A 17,809-nucleotide genomic window follows, 5' to 3' on the forward strand; every position below is an offset into this window, starting at 1 on the left:
TAAGGCAGGGAGGTGTCAGAGAGTCCAATGAGGGCAGCTACCAGGTCATAGGGACCAGGACTCATGGGCTCCTTAGAAGGAAATACCTGTGGAAGATGGAGTCCATCTTCGTTAGGGAGGGAAGAGAGGGGGAATGATGCACCTCACACAATGGAATGGGGGCAGGGTCACAGTCAAGACGGGTCATGCACCTAGATGGGCAGGGCAAGGGCGGCGCCTGGCTAGAACGGTGAAGACAGACTCTGGAATCGGGATCTGGGTTCAAATCCTGACTTTACACGCACTGGTGTGGCCTTGGGCAAGTTACTGACCCTCCCTAAGCTGCAGTTTCTCACATTAAATGGAAATGGAGCTGTTCCCACTCTGCCTGTAGGGAGTGCTGGTGTCATACAATCAATGATTATCCCCTGACAAGGGTTGCCAGATTTAGCAAATAAATATATTAAACTGCCTGCCCAGTGAAATTTGAATTTCAGATAAACAGCAAATAAGTTTTTAGTATAAGTATATCTCATGTCATGTTTGGGATATACTTATAATAAGAAATTCTTCTGTTTAGCTGAAATTCATCTTTAACTGGACGTCCTGTATTTTGTCTAGCAGCCCTACCCCCCAGCTTTGTGACTTGGGACAGTTATCTTCCCTCCCTCTTTCGTTTCTCTATCTGGAAAATGTGGAGGTGGCGAGTAGGGTAAATGATTTTTAAGTGGCTGTGATGTGAGATTCCTCCTGAGGTCATTTGGGTCCATTCTCTAGACGAGCCCCACCCCCCTCTTCAGTCTGTGGGCCTCATTTTCCGCTCTCAGCCCCTAAGAATGTTTAGTTTCTAATCTTGACGCCCTAGCAAGCCAGTGTTTCATTTATGCAGCAACTGCGCCTCCCAATGGCCAAATGGAGAGGTGCCCAGAAGGCAAACACCTGCCTACAGCCAGGGCTGGGAGAACATTCAAAGGAATGTGAACAGAAGGTTAAATAAACTCTCTCTGGCAAAAATGCTACAAATGCTAACTGTAGCAACCCCAATTCCTACCGCTCCCCCTTTACCAGGGTCTCATGGTGACTTTCTGATGTTAGGGCCACCTGCCAAGAGTCAGGGCAAGTGATGGGTGTGTTGTCTGCAGTTTCACTTGAGTCACGGGTCGGCCTGCTTAACTGCCCTGCATTTTCCCCAGTGTCCTTCCTCCCTTTCTCTCTAATAATAACAGCGAACAGTTATGCACTTGCTGAGCACCCTCTGTATGCTAGGTCCTAGACTGCAAGGTAGCAAGTCAAAAAGTGTCCAGGCCCCAAGCCATTATTGTGGGGGCACTGGAGCAGTAGCAGAGGTACAATAATGATGATAACACACAGCTGGTATTCTGGAGCATTCCACACTCACTCACAATCAATATGCCGTTGATACACCCACCCAGGGGCCTGTGAAACACAGCAGATGGGCCAGATCTCTCCACCTGTTTATGTGCCGACCTCAAGCCGTACAAAGATTGTTTATCGTTCTTACATTTTAAAATGATTGAAGAAAATCAAACGAAGATGATTTCATGACGTGTAAATTACATGAAATTCAAACTTCAGTGTCCATACGTAATTTTATTGGAACACCACCAGGCCTGTTTGATTAGTATTGTCTGTGGCTGCTTGTGCACTAGAAGGGCAGAGTTAAATAGTTTTGAGAGAGACCCTACGGCCCCTAACGTCTAAAATATCTACAATCTGCTCCTTTACAGAAAAGTCTGTGAGCCTGGAACCAGCCCACATGGAGCAGAGTTGAAGATCTTCAAATGAACTGCCCCACCCCCATGCATAACCAGCAAGACAATTAAACACCTTTAGGGTATAGCTGTGTTGCAGATGCTAAGTGCTTCACAGGTATTAGCTCATTTAATTCCTCAGCAACTCAAGGGCTGGGGCACTTCGGTTAATTACAGTCCTCACTTTGCCAATGAGGAAATGAGGCACCGAGAGGCTAAGTTACTTACTGGGAGGTTTTACAACTAGCAAGCGGTGAAAGCAGGATTCGAACCCAGGCAGTCCCACTACAAAGTCTGTGATTTTAATTAAAAAGAAAAAAGAAAATCCTGCACCACAAAACAGATGTAAGAAAGTTAGAAAAAGTTCTGATTTTTTTTTTTTTTTTTTTGCCTGGTTGGCTACTTTATGCTTTTTGAAAACCAGTAGTAAATTCTTTCCCCTAAATTTTCTTTCCATTTTTTTTGTTGTTGGTAGTGGTGGTGGTGATGGTGCCCTTCCATTACTGGTAACTTCAAAACATGCCTAATCTGCCCACTTGGTACCCCAATATCACACCCAAAAAGTGCCAATGTCATCACCATCATCATCATATAGACGAGGAAACTGAGGCCCCCAGAGGTGAGCATCCTGCCCAAGGTGAAGTGAAGGTCATCCTCATCTAAGACTTTGCCCATTACGTCAGCCCGCAGTGTGCAGATGGAGATAGGATTAAGAAGGAGGAGAGAGAGGAGGAGAGGAAGGAGGAGGAGGAGGAGGGGGAGGAGGAGGGGGAGGAGGGGGAGGAGGAGGGGGAGGAGGGGGAGGAGGATTCAACTCAGAGGGGGAGGGGGAGGAGGAGGGGGAGGAGGGGGAGGAGGATTCAACTCAAATCCCAGCTCTCTCTGCCCCAGCACACCTGCCAGAGGTAGAGAAAGCAGATGATGATCCAGATGAGCGGCAGCCACAGCCCGTTGAGGTAGGTGATGCTCTCGGTCAGCCGCTGCACGTCCACAGACACCAGGTTGACCACGTCCCCCACTGCGCTGGCCTTTCTGGAGCTGCTAGACAGAGCCAGGACCTGGGAGGGGCAGAAGATGGAGACCTGAGTCAGGAAGGAGGGAAGGAGGGGGTGAGGGGCAGTTAGGGAGGATCACGGAGGGAGGAAGGGCCCAGGAGGGAGGGAGGCCCACGGCTTGGACTGAGCAAGAGAACAGCCACCCAGCAGGCCGGGGTCTAAGCTGTGCTGCCCCTGCTGGCTGAGGCAGATTTTTTTTACCATCTGAGCCTCAGTTCACTCATCTGTAAAGTGGGCTAATAAAATCTCCTCAGCTAACCTCCCATTGTGAGACTCCAGGGAGAAGACAAAAATGAAAATACCCTGAAACCCCTAAAGCACTGGACTAATAACAATAACATACTACTAGCAAGTGGTGAAAGCAATAGTTGATAATGGTGATAATGCTGATAATGGTGGGCATCTGCTGAGCGCTATAACCTAGGCACTGTGCTAAATAAACTAACAGTTTCACCATTTTCCGTGATGGGGCACATCAGACAACTGTATGGAGCAGGTACTGCCATATTTCATTCAATCTAAAACACTGTGGATAAAGTACCCTCTATTTTTGTATCACTATGGGAAAAAAAATCAATGCCAACTAAATTAAAACATCTTGATTTCAGAAGTTAAAAAGAGAAAAAAAACGAGACTAGAATCAGTGAGATGCAGAATTATTAACCCCATTTCACAGCTAAGGAAACTGAGGCACAGAGAAATGGACCAATTTGCCCAAAGCCAGAGGGCTCCTAAGTGACTGGGCCAGGATTGGAATCCAGGATGACAGAGGCACGACATGGGCTAGACAGGGTGTTAGACTGACCCCTGCAGGCATTCAGTGTGCCTCTCAGACACCAAGCTGGTTTTCTGGGAGCCCCAAATTTGCCCTAACTCTGGGGTCACAGTGGACCCCTTCCAGCCTGTTGAATGCTACGTTCTACTTGCAGTTCTCTCTCTGCTGAGTGTGTCAGGGAAGAAGTGAGGGGGTGAAGTGGTGAGCTGGAAATGATTGAGTGTAGAAATTCTGAAAAAAAAAAATCTTCAAATCTTTACTGAGCACCTGCTCTGGGCCTCACTCTGAGGTGAGTACTGTGATCAACAGAGGCAGGGCACTTGCTCTCTTCGGAGTGGAGTTTGAGCTGGGGAACAAAATTAAATAAAGGTTCACATAGTTCATCCTTCAATAGTAATTATGATGAGTGCCATGAAGAAGTGTTTTAAAATATAGGTTTTTATCATTATTCAGGCATGGCAAGCCCACAGATCAGAGAGGACTGCCCTTGACAAGGGGGTTTATTATACTCACAGATCTCAAGAGGAGGGGGCACCCCACGCTATGAGGGGGCCACTTGGGGAAGCACCAGGATGCTTCAGGGTTGGGGGGACCACAGGCAAGAGCTTGTTGTGGTTTTCATGGGAAGGTCAGGCAGGGTAAGCAGGCTTAGGATTGGCTAGTTTGAATAATTCCACCAGGCTCTGGGCATAGGAGCTGGGCCTCACTGTCTGGTACCCTGCCCTGGGGTGATTAGGGCAGGGGATAGTGGCCTAGAGTGTTAGGGCCCAAAAAAGGAGGCAGTTGGGGTGTGAGCTCTGGATTGGTTGGCTTGCATGTGAAAGAGATGCTTTCAGATGAGTCATTTCGCATCTCTGGGAACTGGCTGATCCTGGGAGGGACAGAGGGGCAGTCCCTCCAGGGTCAGCAAGACCCCAGATGTCAAAGCACCAGATACAGAAAATAAGAAGACACGGTTAAAACAGAAGCAGCCCAGAGGGCAGAGTGGAGGGGTATGACCTCATCAGGTGATGAAGGCGGCTGCCCCAAGGGTGGATATGGGAAGAGCAAAGCCTTCGGGTCATCTTCCATCAGCCTCAGCTCCATGTGTGGACTCCCGAGACTGGACAGGCCACACCAGCTCCAGTGTGCTCAGGGGGATGTGGCCTGAAATTCAGGAGCCACACGGCCATCCAGGAGCTGACCCCTTTGCCCCCTTCTTTCTCAAGTGACAGCTCAGGTGTGAGAGAAAGGGGCTTACACAGGACTGCCTTGCTCAGATGCTCCAGACCCCAGAGGGGCCAACATCTCTTAGAGCAGCAGCCTCACGAGTTTCGGTTCCAAGGTCCCCCAAGGGGACAAGAATCACTGCAGAGAGAAGCCCAGTGCTATGGCTTACCTCCGGGTATCATAGTTAATTGGCAGAACTTCCAGCCCAGATGCAATTTACCAGTGGGTCAGGGGTCATTTTAATTGTATGCAGTGTTACCTGGTAAAATCGGTGACAGTCCACCTTTATCCAGTTTCCACACAGCCCGTAGGTTAGCCCTTTATCCTCAGGGGGGTGAGTGTTCACTACATGAAGAGTTGTGGAAAGGGTGCCCAGGCAGTGGGAACAGCAAGTGCAAAGGCCCTGAGGTGGGAGATTGTTTGGCGTGCTTGAGGAACTGAAAGAAGACCTGTGGGGCCGGAGGAAAGTGAAGGAAGTGTGAAGGAAGCGTGTGATGTAATCAGGTAGAAGAGGTCCCAGGTTCAGATCACGCAAGGCCTTATAGAAATAGCCAAGAAGATGAGGGTGTAATGTGAGCAACCATGAGTAAAGTGATGAATGAGTGTGGTTTTAGGCACTGATGACAGTAACGGTTCAGGAACATTCCTCTTCTTGGCTGGAACATTTGTCTGTAAATTGGGACAGGATGGAGAGAGAGGAAAGGCCACGCCTCTCCCCTGGGGCTCACCTTTCTGTACACCAGGCCCATGATGGCCATTCGCAGCCTCATCTGTAGCACCTTGAGTCTGTACATGTGCTGCTGCTCGAACAGTGTTTGCAGGCAGGCTGAGAGGAACATCAGCATGGCGAGAAGATAGCCCTTCCAGGCCGGGGTCTTGGGGTCACCAATAAACTCCAGGAAGAGGCTGGTGAGAAAGGGCACCGATGGCTATTGCCTCTGCCTAAGCCTGGCCAGGTCTGGAGGACCAGACAGTATGCGGTTCTTTTTTGTTTTCTACAAAAATGGTTGCGGGGCTTCCCTCGTGGCGCAGTGGTTGACAGTCCGCCTGCAGATGCAGGGGACACGGGTTCGGAGAATACATCTCTCCCAGAAGCTTCACAAGTAAACTACATGAAGAATAGAGAGGGCTTCCCTCGTGGCGCAGTGGTTGACAGTCCGCCTGCAGATGCAGGGGACACGGGTTCGTGCCCCGGTCTAGGAAGATCCCACATCTACGGAGCGGCTACGCCCGTGAGCCATGGCTGCTGAGCCTGTGCGTCCAGAGCCTGTGCCTGGCAACGGGAGAGGCCACAGCAGTGAGAGGCCCGCGTACCACAAAAAAAAAAAAAAACAAAAATGGTTGCAATCATTTCCCCCACTGTCCACGCTCATTTTCAGCGTGACTTGCATCTCCTCCAATCAACAGGTGATGTTTTTACCCCCACCTGTTATGGGCTGAACTGTGTCCTCACAAAATTTATATGTTAAAGTCCTAACCCCCAGTACCTCAGAATATGACTGTGTATTTGAAAATAGGACCTTTAAAGAGGTGATTCAGTTAAAATGAGGCCGTTAGGATGGGCCTTAATCCAATACAACTGGTGTCCCTGTAAGAAGAGGAAATTTGGACACATAAGGAGACACCAGGGGTGCATGTGCTCAGAGGAAAGACCACGTGAGGACACAGCGAGAAGGCAACTGTCTGCAGGGCAAGGAGAGAGGCCTCAGAAGAAACAACATTGATCTTGGACATCTAGCCTCCAGTAACGTGAGGACAAAAACTTCTGTTGTTTAAATGGCACCTAATTAAACTTAAAATCTTTTGCACAGCAAAGGAAACCATAAACAAAACGAAAAGACAACCTACAGGATGGGAGAAAATATTTGCAAACGATGTGACCGAGATGGGATTAATCTCCAAAACATACAAACAGCTCATACAGCTCAATATCAAAAAAACAACCCAATTGAAAAATGGGCAGAAGATCTAAATAGACATTTCTTCAAAGAAGACATACAGATGGCCAAAACTCACATGAAAAGATGCTCAATATCGCTAATTATTAGAGGAATGCAAATCAAAACTGTAATGAGGTATCACCTCACACCGGTCAGAATAGCCATCATCAGAAAGTCTACAAATAATAAATGCTGGAGAGGGTGTGGAGAAAAGGGAACCCTCCTACACTGTTGGTGGGAATGTAAATTGGTGCAGCCACTATGGAGAACAGTATACGGAGGTTCCTTAAACAACTAAAAACAGAGTTGACCTATGATCCAGCAATCCCACTCCTGGGCATATATCTGGAGAAAACTCTAATTTGAAAAGAAACGTGCATCCCAGTGTTTACTGCCGCTCTATTTACAATAATAGCCAAGACATGGAAGCAACCTAAATGTCCACTGAATGGATAAAGAAGATGTGGTATAGGTATGCAGAAGATCTAAATAGACATTTCTTCAAAGAAGACATACAGATGGCCAAAACGCACATGAAAAGATGCTCAGTATCGCTAATTATTAGAGGAATGCAGATCAAAACTGTAATGAGGTATCACCTCACACCGGTCAGAATAGCCATCATCAGAAAGTCTACAAATAATAAATGCTGGAGAGGGTGTGGAGAAAAGGGAACCCTCCTACACTGTTGGTGGGAATGTAAACTGGTGCAGCCACTATGGAGAACAGTATACGGAGGTTCCTTAAACAACTAAAAACAGAGTTGACCTATGATCCAGCAATCCCACTCCTGGGCATATATCTGGAGAAAACTCTAATTTGAAAAGAAACGTGCATCCCAGTGTTTACTGCCGCTCTATTTACAATAATAGCCAAGACATGGAAGCAACCTAAATGTCCACTGAATGGATAAAGAAGATGTGGTATAGGTATACAATGGAATATTACTCAGCCATAAAAAAGAATGAAATAGTGCCATTTGCAGCAACATGGATGGACCTAGAGATTATCATACTAAGTGAAGTAAGTCAGAGAAAGACAAATATCATATGATGTCACTTATACATGAAATCTAAAAAAAATGATACAAATGAACTTATATACAAAACAGAAATAGACCCATAGACATAGAAGAGAAACTCATGGTTACCAAAGGGAAAAGGGGTGGGGATAAATTAGGAGTTTGGGATTAACATATATACACTACTATTATAAAATATATAATCAACAAGGACCTACTGTATAGCACAGGGAACTATACTCAATATTTTGTAATAAGCTGTAAGGGAAAAGAACCTGAAAAAGAATATATTTACATATGTATATACAATATAACTGAATTGCTTTGCTGTACACCTGAAACTAACACAACATTGTAAATCAACTGTATTTCAATTTTAAAAGAAAAGAAAGAAATAACAGTAGAAAAGATAAGCACCAGAAAAAAATTTCTGTTGTTTAAAGTCACCCAGTTTGTAGTACTTTGTTATGGCAGCCCTAACAAACTAATATGCCACCTCTTGAATCTGGGCTGGCTGTGCAACCAGCTTTGGCCTCACGAGAAAATGCAACTTTTGCTTTGTCTTGGAATCCTGCCAAATGGCCCTGTGAACAAGCTGGAATTAGCCTTTTGAGGATGAGAGACCACCGGAGCAGAGACAAGATGTCCCAGCTGGGACTGTCTTGGACCAGCCAGTCCCCAGCCAGCCCCACAGGTGACTGCAGACAGATGAGTGAACCCAGCCAAGAAAAGAAGAATCGCCCAGCTGAACCCAGCTTGAATTGCTGACGCACAGGATCATGAGCTAAAGAAGTGGCTTTAAGCCCCTCACTTTTTTTTTTTTTTTTTTTTTTTGCGGTACGCGGGCCTCTCACTGCTGTGGCCTCTCCCGTTGCGGAGCACAGGTTCCGGACGCGCAGGCTCAGCGGCCATGGCACACGGGCCTAGCCGTTCCGCGGCATGTGGGATCCTCCCGGACCGGGGCACGAACCCGTGTCCCCTGCATCGGCAGGCGGACTCTCAACCACTGCACCACCAGGGAAGCCCTAAGCCCCTCACTTTTGAGGGGCTTTGTTGTATAGCAAAAGCACACTGATACTGTCAGGCTAGAATTCACTCGTTTTCCCTCCTCAAGGTCACTCACTTTCTCGTTTAATTGGTCCTTCCTGAGTATCCCTTTCACCCACCCTCAGTGCCCTGAGCACCAGAGGTCTAGGCAGAGGCAGAAGGAGGGCTGAAGGTCCCCTGGCCCTGGAAGGACGCCGTTAATGGGACCACCAACCTCAGTGAGGCACCCAAGGCCTGGACCCACCTGAGGAGCTTGGGCACCGTGAACCTGAAGACATCACTGATGATGAGGCTGAGGGTCCCCAGGAGGAAGGTGGAGCGGCCCACCTGCCAGATGGCCCTCAGCAGTGGGCCCCTCTTGCCCCCTTGTTGCTGCAGGAGGGTCTCCGTCTCTGGGGTCTCTGCACCACGGTTTCCTTTCCTTTTAAATGCTGTCGCCTTGGTGTGCCTTAGGGGAGAGGAGAAATCAGCTCTGGGTCCTTGTAATAGATTGAATGTTTGGGTCTCCCCCCGCCCTGCACCACCACCCAAATTCATGTTGAAACTAATCCCCAGTGTGATGGTATTAGGAGGTGAGACCTTTGGGAGGTGATTAGGTCATGCAGGTGCAGCCCTCATGAATGGGATTAGTGCCCTTATAAGAAAAACCCTGGAGAGTGCCCTCAGGTGTAACCCCATTTCATACATGAGGAAACTGAGGTTCAGAAGGTCAACTTGTCCAAGGGCACACAGCTGAGAAGTGTAAGAACTGGGATTTGATCCCAATCTTCAGAGCCCAGCACTTTTTGATCCCTTATGCAGCCCTCCCCTTCTTCTACAACCAGCCAGCCCTGAGGTAGTTTAGAACTGGTTCAGAATGGGTTTAGAATCACAGATGAGGTCTGTGGGCCTGGCACACCTGGTCTGAATGAAACCACAGATGGAAGCTCAGGCAGCCATGATGCCTAAGATCCCTGGCCCGTGATCATCATCAGAGGCCACAGGGAGAGGAAGGGGGAAGGAGGGAGGAGGGAGAAGAGGAGGGGAGGAAGCCAGAGGGCCTTTCTGGAAGCAGGCTGGTCCTAGGCCATAGGGAGAGGCTGGCAGTGATGCAGCTACTGACAGTGCAGTTGCTGTGTGGCCTTGGGCAGGCTGTTCCCCTCTCTGTCTTCATATGCAAAAGGATGGGGCTGGCCCCACTCTCTGAGTCCCTTTCAGCTCTGACAACCTACAGGGTTATCAGAATTTCAGTGCTGTTTTCAGAGCTGGGACCCAGGGCCAGGCACTGGGATCAGCCCTTTACACACACAAGCTCATCAACTCCTCTCGACCTCCCTGCCCCATGGGTGTCATGGGGTCCCCATTTTACCTTGGAGGAGACTGAGGCTCTGAGAGGTGTGACAGGTGCCCGAGGTCACACATCGAGGACGGAGCAGGGATTTGAGCCCAGATCTTGACTCACGATTCACAGAGAGCCTCTTTGTGAGCCCCACGCCCCCCACCCAAAAATTAAAAAGAAAAGAAAAAGAAAAAAAAAACCCTTGATGAGTGCAGGTACCCAGGCCCTCATTAACAAGGTCAAGGTCTTGCCCCTCACCCCTTGACCCGGCTTGTTGTTTAGTTTGGCATCTCTGGAGAGTTGTGACTTGGCCTCCATCATGAGCTGGGCATGCCTGCCGCTCACGTCTTGGTATTTGGGTCTTGAATGCCAAAAGGATGCTACCTTCTTATAAAGGCTACCCCGACCACCCCTCCCCATCGGATCACATCATTTAATTCATTGCCTTCATAGCCATGTTCACTGTCTCCAACTCTCTCCTTTTCTTATCTGTTCTGTTAGAACTGCAGGTGGGTGGACTTTTTTTTTTTTTTTTTTTTTCATAAAACCCTTCAATGGTTTAATAAAAACTCTCCATTCCTAGACACAGTCTTGCATGGCCTGGCCCCTGCCCACCTCCCCACTTCATCCTGGTCCTCTCTGGTTTTCTTTTTTCTTTCTTTGTTTTTAAATTTATTTATTTATTTATTTATTTTTGGCTGCGTTGGGTCTTAGTTGCGATGCGCAGGCTTCTCATTGCGGTGGCTTCTCTTGTTGCGGAGCACGGGCTCTAGGAGCACGGGCTTCAGAAGTTGTGGCACTTGGGCTCAGTAGTTGTGGCACACAAGCTTAGTTGCTCTGTGGCATGTGGGATCTTCCCGGACCAGGGCTCGAACCCGTGTCCCCTGCATTGGCAGGCGGATTCTTAACCACTGCACCACCAGGGAAGTCCCTCTCTGGTTTTCTTTCAGCTCCTTGACACATCCACAACTTACCTTTCTCAGGACTTCAGCACAGACTGTCCATGGTCTGGAATGTCTCTGCCCTGCTCTTCCCAAGGCTTGACTTCAATTTCAACAACACCTCCTCAAAGACACTTTCCCTGCTGGCTCCAACTAAAGTAGCTCTGATCCTCTATCCCAGTCCCTTGTTTTTTTGTCCCAGCATTTACTTCAACTTGCAATTATCTGTCTTCTCCACCAAAAATCAGCTTTCTGGAACAAGAGGCCACAGCTGTCTTGTTTACTGCTGTATCCCCAGCATCTAAACAGGGCCTGGCACAGATCAGGCACTGAATCAAGCACTCACTACCTGGGAATAGACTGAACTTTTCAAGATCTCCTTGTGACACTGGACTTAACCTGTTGGTTGCTTTTACTAGAACCGGGTGCAACTAGTCTCTTGGCCCAGTTTTAACAGATACGAGTTTCCTGTTGTCCAGCAAAGCAAACTGCCTAGTGCCACTCCACCTGAACGAGTTGAAGGATCAGTGGTGTGCCTGGGCCTCTTTTTTCAGAGAGGTGGGTTGAGACCCCAGAAGTCAGCCTTTTTACCCCCAAAGCCCAGCCAGCAGTGTGAATACCCCTTCACCACAAGCCAGACGTCCAGTCCCTCCCTCCCTCCCCCTCCAGAATACTCTCAGCATCTCCTCAGGATGGAGGGGAGGGACAAATCTCAGCAGGCAGTCCAAAGGAAAAGTGGTATTTTTAGCACAAGAGGCTATAAGGAACCAGTCTTTACCACCCGGTTTGCTAAGAAATAAGCAAATGTTAATTTTCTACCCCTGTCTTGAAGCCTACCCCCACCCCCCAGCCTCCCCTTCCGGTATTTGCAGTTCAGCCATTTTTCTAACCGTGCGCTCACCTCTCTCCCTTGTCACCTCTGTAGCCCTGAGATGTGGCCTCTCCTTGGCGCCCACAATTTGCCTGGGGTCGGGCCGGGTCGGAGGCAAGGCCAGCGTGGCATCCGCTCCGCACCTCGATGCCAAATGTTGGGTGCTGGTCCTGACTCGGCTGGTGCCACACACCCACTGGGCTGGGCAAGTGCCAACCAGGGCCACCCCACCACCACCGCCGCCTCCGGCCCCGCCTAAAGTGGGACCCACGTGGGTAGGCTTTCTGCTTGTATTTTCTTTTTACTTGTATTTCCCCCAGCACCTAGTTCAGCACCTGAATGCATAGGTGCTCAATAAATACTTGTCCAGTGAATGGGAAAAAACAGATGGAGTGATGTGTGCAAAGGGCTTACTGCTTGATATTAGTACAGATTTGTGGAAGGAAGGAAGGAAGGGAAGGAGGGAGGGAGGGAGGAAGGAAATGATTTGGTTTGGTTGATAGAACCTGGCCTTAGAGCAGGAGAACCGAGGTCCAAATGCCTTTCCCTCTGAGCCTCAGTGTTCCCATCCATAAAATGGGGTGGATGAAGAGACCACTGTGAAAGCCTCTTTCCAGCTGGATGTTTCGCTCTGTTCTGTTCTAGCTGCTCACACCAAAATTCCGAGTCACTGTGTTCAGCCTGCAGGCTTGGGAACAAACTTCTTCCTTTCTAGCTGGTCTCACTTTCCATCAGGGAAGGTCTCTAGACTGGTGGCTGGTCTTTGGTCTGTGGCCCCAAAGCCATTTAGTGCAGGACCCAAAAATGACCACAGGCCAAGGCAGGGGGTGTGAGTGAGGTGTAAGCTGGGGGATATAAAAGGGAGTGGTGGTGACTGCAGCTCACATGCCCTGTTCAATGGGGAAGCTGCTACCCAGATCCACCCTCCTGTTGCCATGCAGGGATGTGGCCCAGTACTGCCATTCTACTTTAAGAGAGGCCAAAATTCCACATTTTCCTGTGACATCTCCAACATTTTAAATGTTGGTGACTTATTAAAAAACAAAACAAAGAAAAACACCTTAAACAACAAGACACCATGCTGGCCAAACACACCTGTGACCCTGACTTGGCCAGCAGACAGATTGGTCTGTGACCTCTTAAGATGACGTCTTCTCCCTTCCCCCAAAAGTTGCAAAATATTTTAGAAATAAAACCAAAGTTCTCTTGGTGTGTAATCAGTCAGCTTAGAAAATGCCTGAACCAGATCTCTGTATAACCCTGCCATCCTCCTCTCTGTCAGTTGTTCACGGATTCTCAAACTGTTCTGGAGAATGTTTCTATGTGCTAGCTCTAACACTGGGTGACTATCATTCCCAGGCTGGCAGGGGAGGCCAGAGCTGGGAGAGGGTGGACAAGACCTCCAGGGTCCTTTTGAATTAATTCTGCCACTCAAAACTCACTTAAGCTGTACTTAAACTCACAGTACAGCAAGATATGCCTGGGGTGAGAGCGAGAGCTGCTGTTTTGATTTGCTCATATTACTTACCCCTTTTGCAAAACATACTCCCTTCCTTTGGGGAGCAGCTCCTCCCCTCCCTGTGTGGCTCTGAAGGGACCACCAATTATGGGGCCTGCTCTCCAGCCATGGGATTGGCCCCTGAGAGGCACAGGATTCAAGCCAGCCAATAAAAGGCCTTCCTTGGGATTTTCTATGTGGATGGTAGTAGGGGTTGCTGAGTTGGCATGATACAGGACAGGTGTTATAGAGAGACCAGTGCCCAGACAACAGCTGAGCTGAGAGATGGAGGGAAAGAATTTGGACATCATTCAAGTCCTGGATCCAGCCACACCTGAGGCCAGACCTACCTTCTCAGCTATGTGAGCCAGCAGACTCTGTCTCTCTCTGGCTCCTTCTAATTTGTGGGATTTAGCCACCTATAACAATCACCACAAAATAATAGAGTATGCAGGGGAACCCTGTAACTTCCCACAGAGCTACTTTTGTCTGTGCCCTGAAATACCTGGCTCCAGGGAGGTCAAGCGACTTGTCCAAGGTCATCAACTACTCGATGGCAGGGCTACGTTTAACCCGGGTTTAATTAATCCTATTAGAGAGCTTATTTCTCTAGACCAAAGTTTCACAAACCAGGTTCCTCAGGCTCTGAGCACTTCACAGAAGTTTCCAGAGATGCCAGAGAGTGCAAGAGTGAGGCAAGTGGGCAGGACTAGAAAGAGATTGAAATCCTCTGGATAACTGATATTGCTGGAAGTTTTACCATTTTTAAGAAATTCGCTAAGTTCTTTTCTATAAATCTTTTTTTTTTCATCTCACACAAGCTATGAGCTAGGGCTAATGGCATCCCCCTTGAACAGATAAGAAAACTAAAAGCCAGGAAACTAATCACTCAGGTTAAGTAATAAGTGAGTAGTTGCCTGCATGTTATGGACCATACCTACCTCTCCACCCCCAGGCTTAAAATAGCCCTTCTGTTCCCTGCCTCCATCCCACCATCCGAGCTTCCTTCTGGGAGCCTGGAGAGGTTCCCCCTCTGTCAATATCCTTTTGGAACCTTCAAAGCACTCTGGGAGGAAAAGCATCTTGAGCCCGACCTGCTAATGCTTAGTGAGGTCAGCTGACAGGGAGGGGACTGTGGCGGTGGAGCCTGGAGTAGGGGCGTGGGTGTATTTGGGGTCGAGTGATTTGCTGACCGAGCTTTGGGCTGAGCTCCCATCTTCCACACACTCACCGCTGGGCTGCACTGCGGTTCCTTGTCCATTCCTTTTCAAGCTGGGAAACAAGTTCTTCTGAGGAGTTTTCTCTCCCAAGCGACCAGAGGTCTTTTGGTCCCAGCGGCCTCCAGTAGCCCCTCCAAACTAACCTGTAAAAGAGGATCACCAGAGCAAGCTCCTCCTGTGTCCACCCCTGAAGGGTCCTGGCTTGGTAGCTGTGTGACCCTAGGTAAGTCACTTCACCTCTCTGCACCTCTGCTGGCCCCTCGGTACAAGGAAAGCAATTTACCTAACTGTACTAACACTGGAGGGCACTTCTCGGTCTGCAAAGAACATCTCATTTAATTCTCATGTGAGCCTATACAGTAGATGACTATTGATCCATTTTACAGAAAAGAAAGAAAACAGAGGCTCAGAGAGATTAAGTGACTTAACCAAAGGGTGACATGTGACAGGGGAAATAAACCTCCCTAGGAGTCAGAAGTCCAGAGTTGAAAACTATTACTGTGGAGGAAACCTGAACTCCTCCCTCAGCCTTAAATGTACCCATTCTCCTCCTCGGTCACTGCGCCAGCCACCTGGCCTCGGGACCTTTGCACATGCACGTCACTCTGCTTAAAACTTTTTCCCTGCCACTTCTTACTTGTCCTTCACCTCTAGCCTAGATGTGATTTCCTTAAAAGCCCACTTGATGACCCCCCCACACCCAAGTCCAAGTAGATTCTCCCATTGCAAGATCCTCTAGTTTCCTGAGTTTTTTCTTTATAATGCTTGCTGCAATTATCATTATTTAATTTTTCAGTCTGATTATTTATTTAGTCTTTCTCCTCCACTGGACAGTAAGCTCCATAGGGGCAAAGACAGTACTTGCCTTGATTCTCCCTCTTCTGTATCCTCACGTCCTAGCTCAGGGCACAGGATTTGTCAAATAAAAATCACTACTTTTCAGCCCTGTGACCTTGGGCAAGTCACTGCCCAGCAATGGACCTCAATTTTCTCACCTTAAAATAAGAGTGTTTCCCAGTGCTTGGGAATGGTATATGAGATGACTGTAGTTGGTGCATTGTTGGAGGAGGTCACCGAGAGGATGTGACCACTTGTGGACCTGTGACCTGGACCCAGGCAATCTGAGGCTCCTCTCTCCCCTGTCCTTGGAATGTACATTCCACCCACTGTTCTCACACTAGGAGCTACTTCAAGGATGCAGTAGTTAAGTGTTATACCATCTGGACGGTGTATGTGTCTGAACCCTGTTAAGGCCTCTCTGTAAACTGATGAGATTCTGGTGGGCAAGTGCGGAGATCTACTCATATTGCGGCACTCAAGACAAGCCTCATATGTAAGTTCTCTTGCGTGTTAACCCTGCCTCCTACCAGTCTGGAGTAGCTGCCTCTTTCTTCCATCTCTCCAAGCCTACCATCTATTGGGGCCAGTTTTCAAACCAACACGCACGCACAAGAAATTAACGACTGCAGACTTCCACAGCAGGAGTGTTCTTATCTTTTTAGGTCTCTTTCTTCTCGTGACACCAAGGAGAAGGTCTTGTTTGGAGCTGGTCTTGAGCTCCTCTTTGAGACTTTCCAGTTCCCTTTTCTAATGCAGAGCAAACTCAGGCAAGCAACAGTTTGGATCCAGAAATTATTCACAATACTTGGTTTTCACTAAAATTATTTTTGGTGTTCTACATGGCAAGGGATTCTAGATTTTTCTGATTTTGGTAGCGATAGAAAGTTTCCTTTTTTTTTTTTTTTTTGAGGTATGCGGGCCTCTCAGTGTTGTGGCCTCTCCCGTTGCGGAGCACAGGCTCCGGACGCGCAGGCTCAGTGGCCATGGCTCACGGGCCTAGCCGCTCCGCGGCATGTGGGATCTTCCCGGACCGGGGCACGAACCCGTATTCCCTGCATCGACAAGGCGGGCTCTCAACCACTGTGCCACCAGGGAAGCCCGAAAGTTTCCTTTTTAAGAGGTTATTAAAGTAGAAAAAGTGAGTTGATTTAAAGAAAATTCATTAAGTAAATAGAGTATGAGTGATACCCCAATAAGGCAAAAAGCTTGAAGAATGGTCCATAAGTGCCTACATTTGGGAAACAGAGGGCTAGATTCTCTCTAGAGATGTTTAGCAGATTTCTATGCTCTTTTCACCAATTCCACACCCTCAGAGTATCCTATTCTTCATTTATTTAACAACCACTTTATATAATACTCATTATGGGCCAGATCCTGTTCTAAGTATTTCACAAACCTTATCTCATTTAATCCTCAAAACCCTATGAGGTAGATGCTATTATGATCTTCATTCTACAAGTGCAGAGACGGAGACACAGAGAGGTTAAGTAGCTTGCCCAAGGTCACACAGCCAGGAAGTGGTGGGGCTGGGATTCAAATCTGGGTGCGACTGTGATCTGACTGTGGTGTGGTCAGGAGAGGGCCCAGTAGGTGGGTGCATCCTCAGTACCTGGTGTGCTGACCCTGGGGAAACATCTGTCTTCTCCACCAGGCTGGGAGCCTCTAGTGAATAAAGAATTGGTGTTTTACGTCCTCATCCTTGGTGCTTAGCACATAATAGGTGCTTATTAAATGGTGGTGGAATGACTAGATAAAGATATGATTTTATTGAGTGCCTTCCATGTACAAGCACTAAGCACTTTACATTTAATGAAGGTAGTGCTGTTCCCATTTTACAGAGGGGAAAACTGAGACTCCGAATGCTTGTGATATGGCCAGCTAAGAGACAGAGCCAGGATTCAAACTCAGATCTCACCCCAGTGAGTGAGTGGGAATGGGATGTGGATGGTGGACACACTAAAATCTGAGAAGGAAGCATGGAGGCTGGGATGGAGAAAGCCTGGCTGACCTTGGTAGGCTTCGGAGGAAACCTCCTGGGGGAAAAGCTGTGATGACAAATAAGAGGAGCAAATGCAGGTGTGTGGGAGGAGCACCCCAGCCCCTTCCCTGCTACTTTACTTACCCAGAAACCCACCAGAACATGGCCTTGGAGGGGAAGGAGGCCCCAGCTTTCGGACATGGATTCTGCAAAGACAAATGATTTAGAAGGGGGAGGACTTGGTCTCATAATCCATGGCCAGTATGTGGTAAGGAGAACCAAGGGCAGGAAGACAGGATGAACTGACCATGAGCTTAATACTGAAAGCACAGACTGAGATGTTCT

The 17,809-nt window shown here is 48.3% G+C and overlaps 1 protein-coding gene across 1 annotated transcript in view; it reads right to left on the reverse strand.

Moving 5' to 3' along the window:
* The window catches only part of ABCC6 (ATP binding cassette subfamily C member 6), a 67,130-nt gene that overhangs the window by 42,253 nt on the left and 7,068 nt on the right, over positions 1 to 17,809 (reverse strand). The window contains exons 6-10 of the mRNA XM_007127098.4: positions 17,609 to 17,670; positions 14,658 to 14,789; positions 9,043 to 9,246; positions 5,519 to 5,696; positions 2,648 to 2,809 (exon numbers count right to left, since the gene is read on the reverse strand). Coding sequence (XP_007127160.2) covers positions 2,648 to 2,809; positions 5,519 to 5,696; positions 9,043 to 9,246; positions 14,658 to 14,789; positions 17,609 to 17,670 — 738 coding nt within the window. The remainder of the gene's footprint in view (positions 1 to 2,647; positions 2,810 to 5,518; positions 5,697 to 9,042; positions 9,247 to 14,657; positions 14,790 to 17,608; positions 17,671 to 17,809) is intronic.

This window comes from Physeter macrocephalus, chromosome 14 (genome assembly GCF_002837175.3).
Source record: "Physeter macrocephalus isolate SW-GA chromosome 14, ASM283717v5, whole genome shotgun sequence".
NCBI classification, from domain to species: domain Eukaryota; kingdom Metazoa; phylum Chordata; class Mammalia; order Artiodactyla; family Physeteridae; genus Physeter; species Physeter macrocephalus.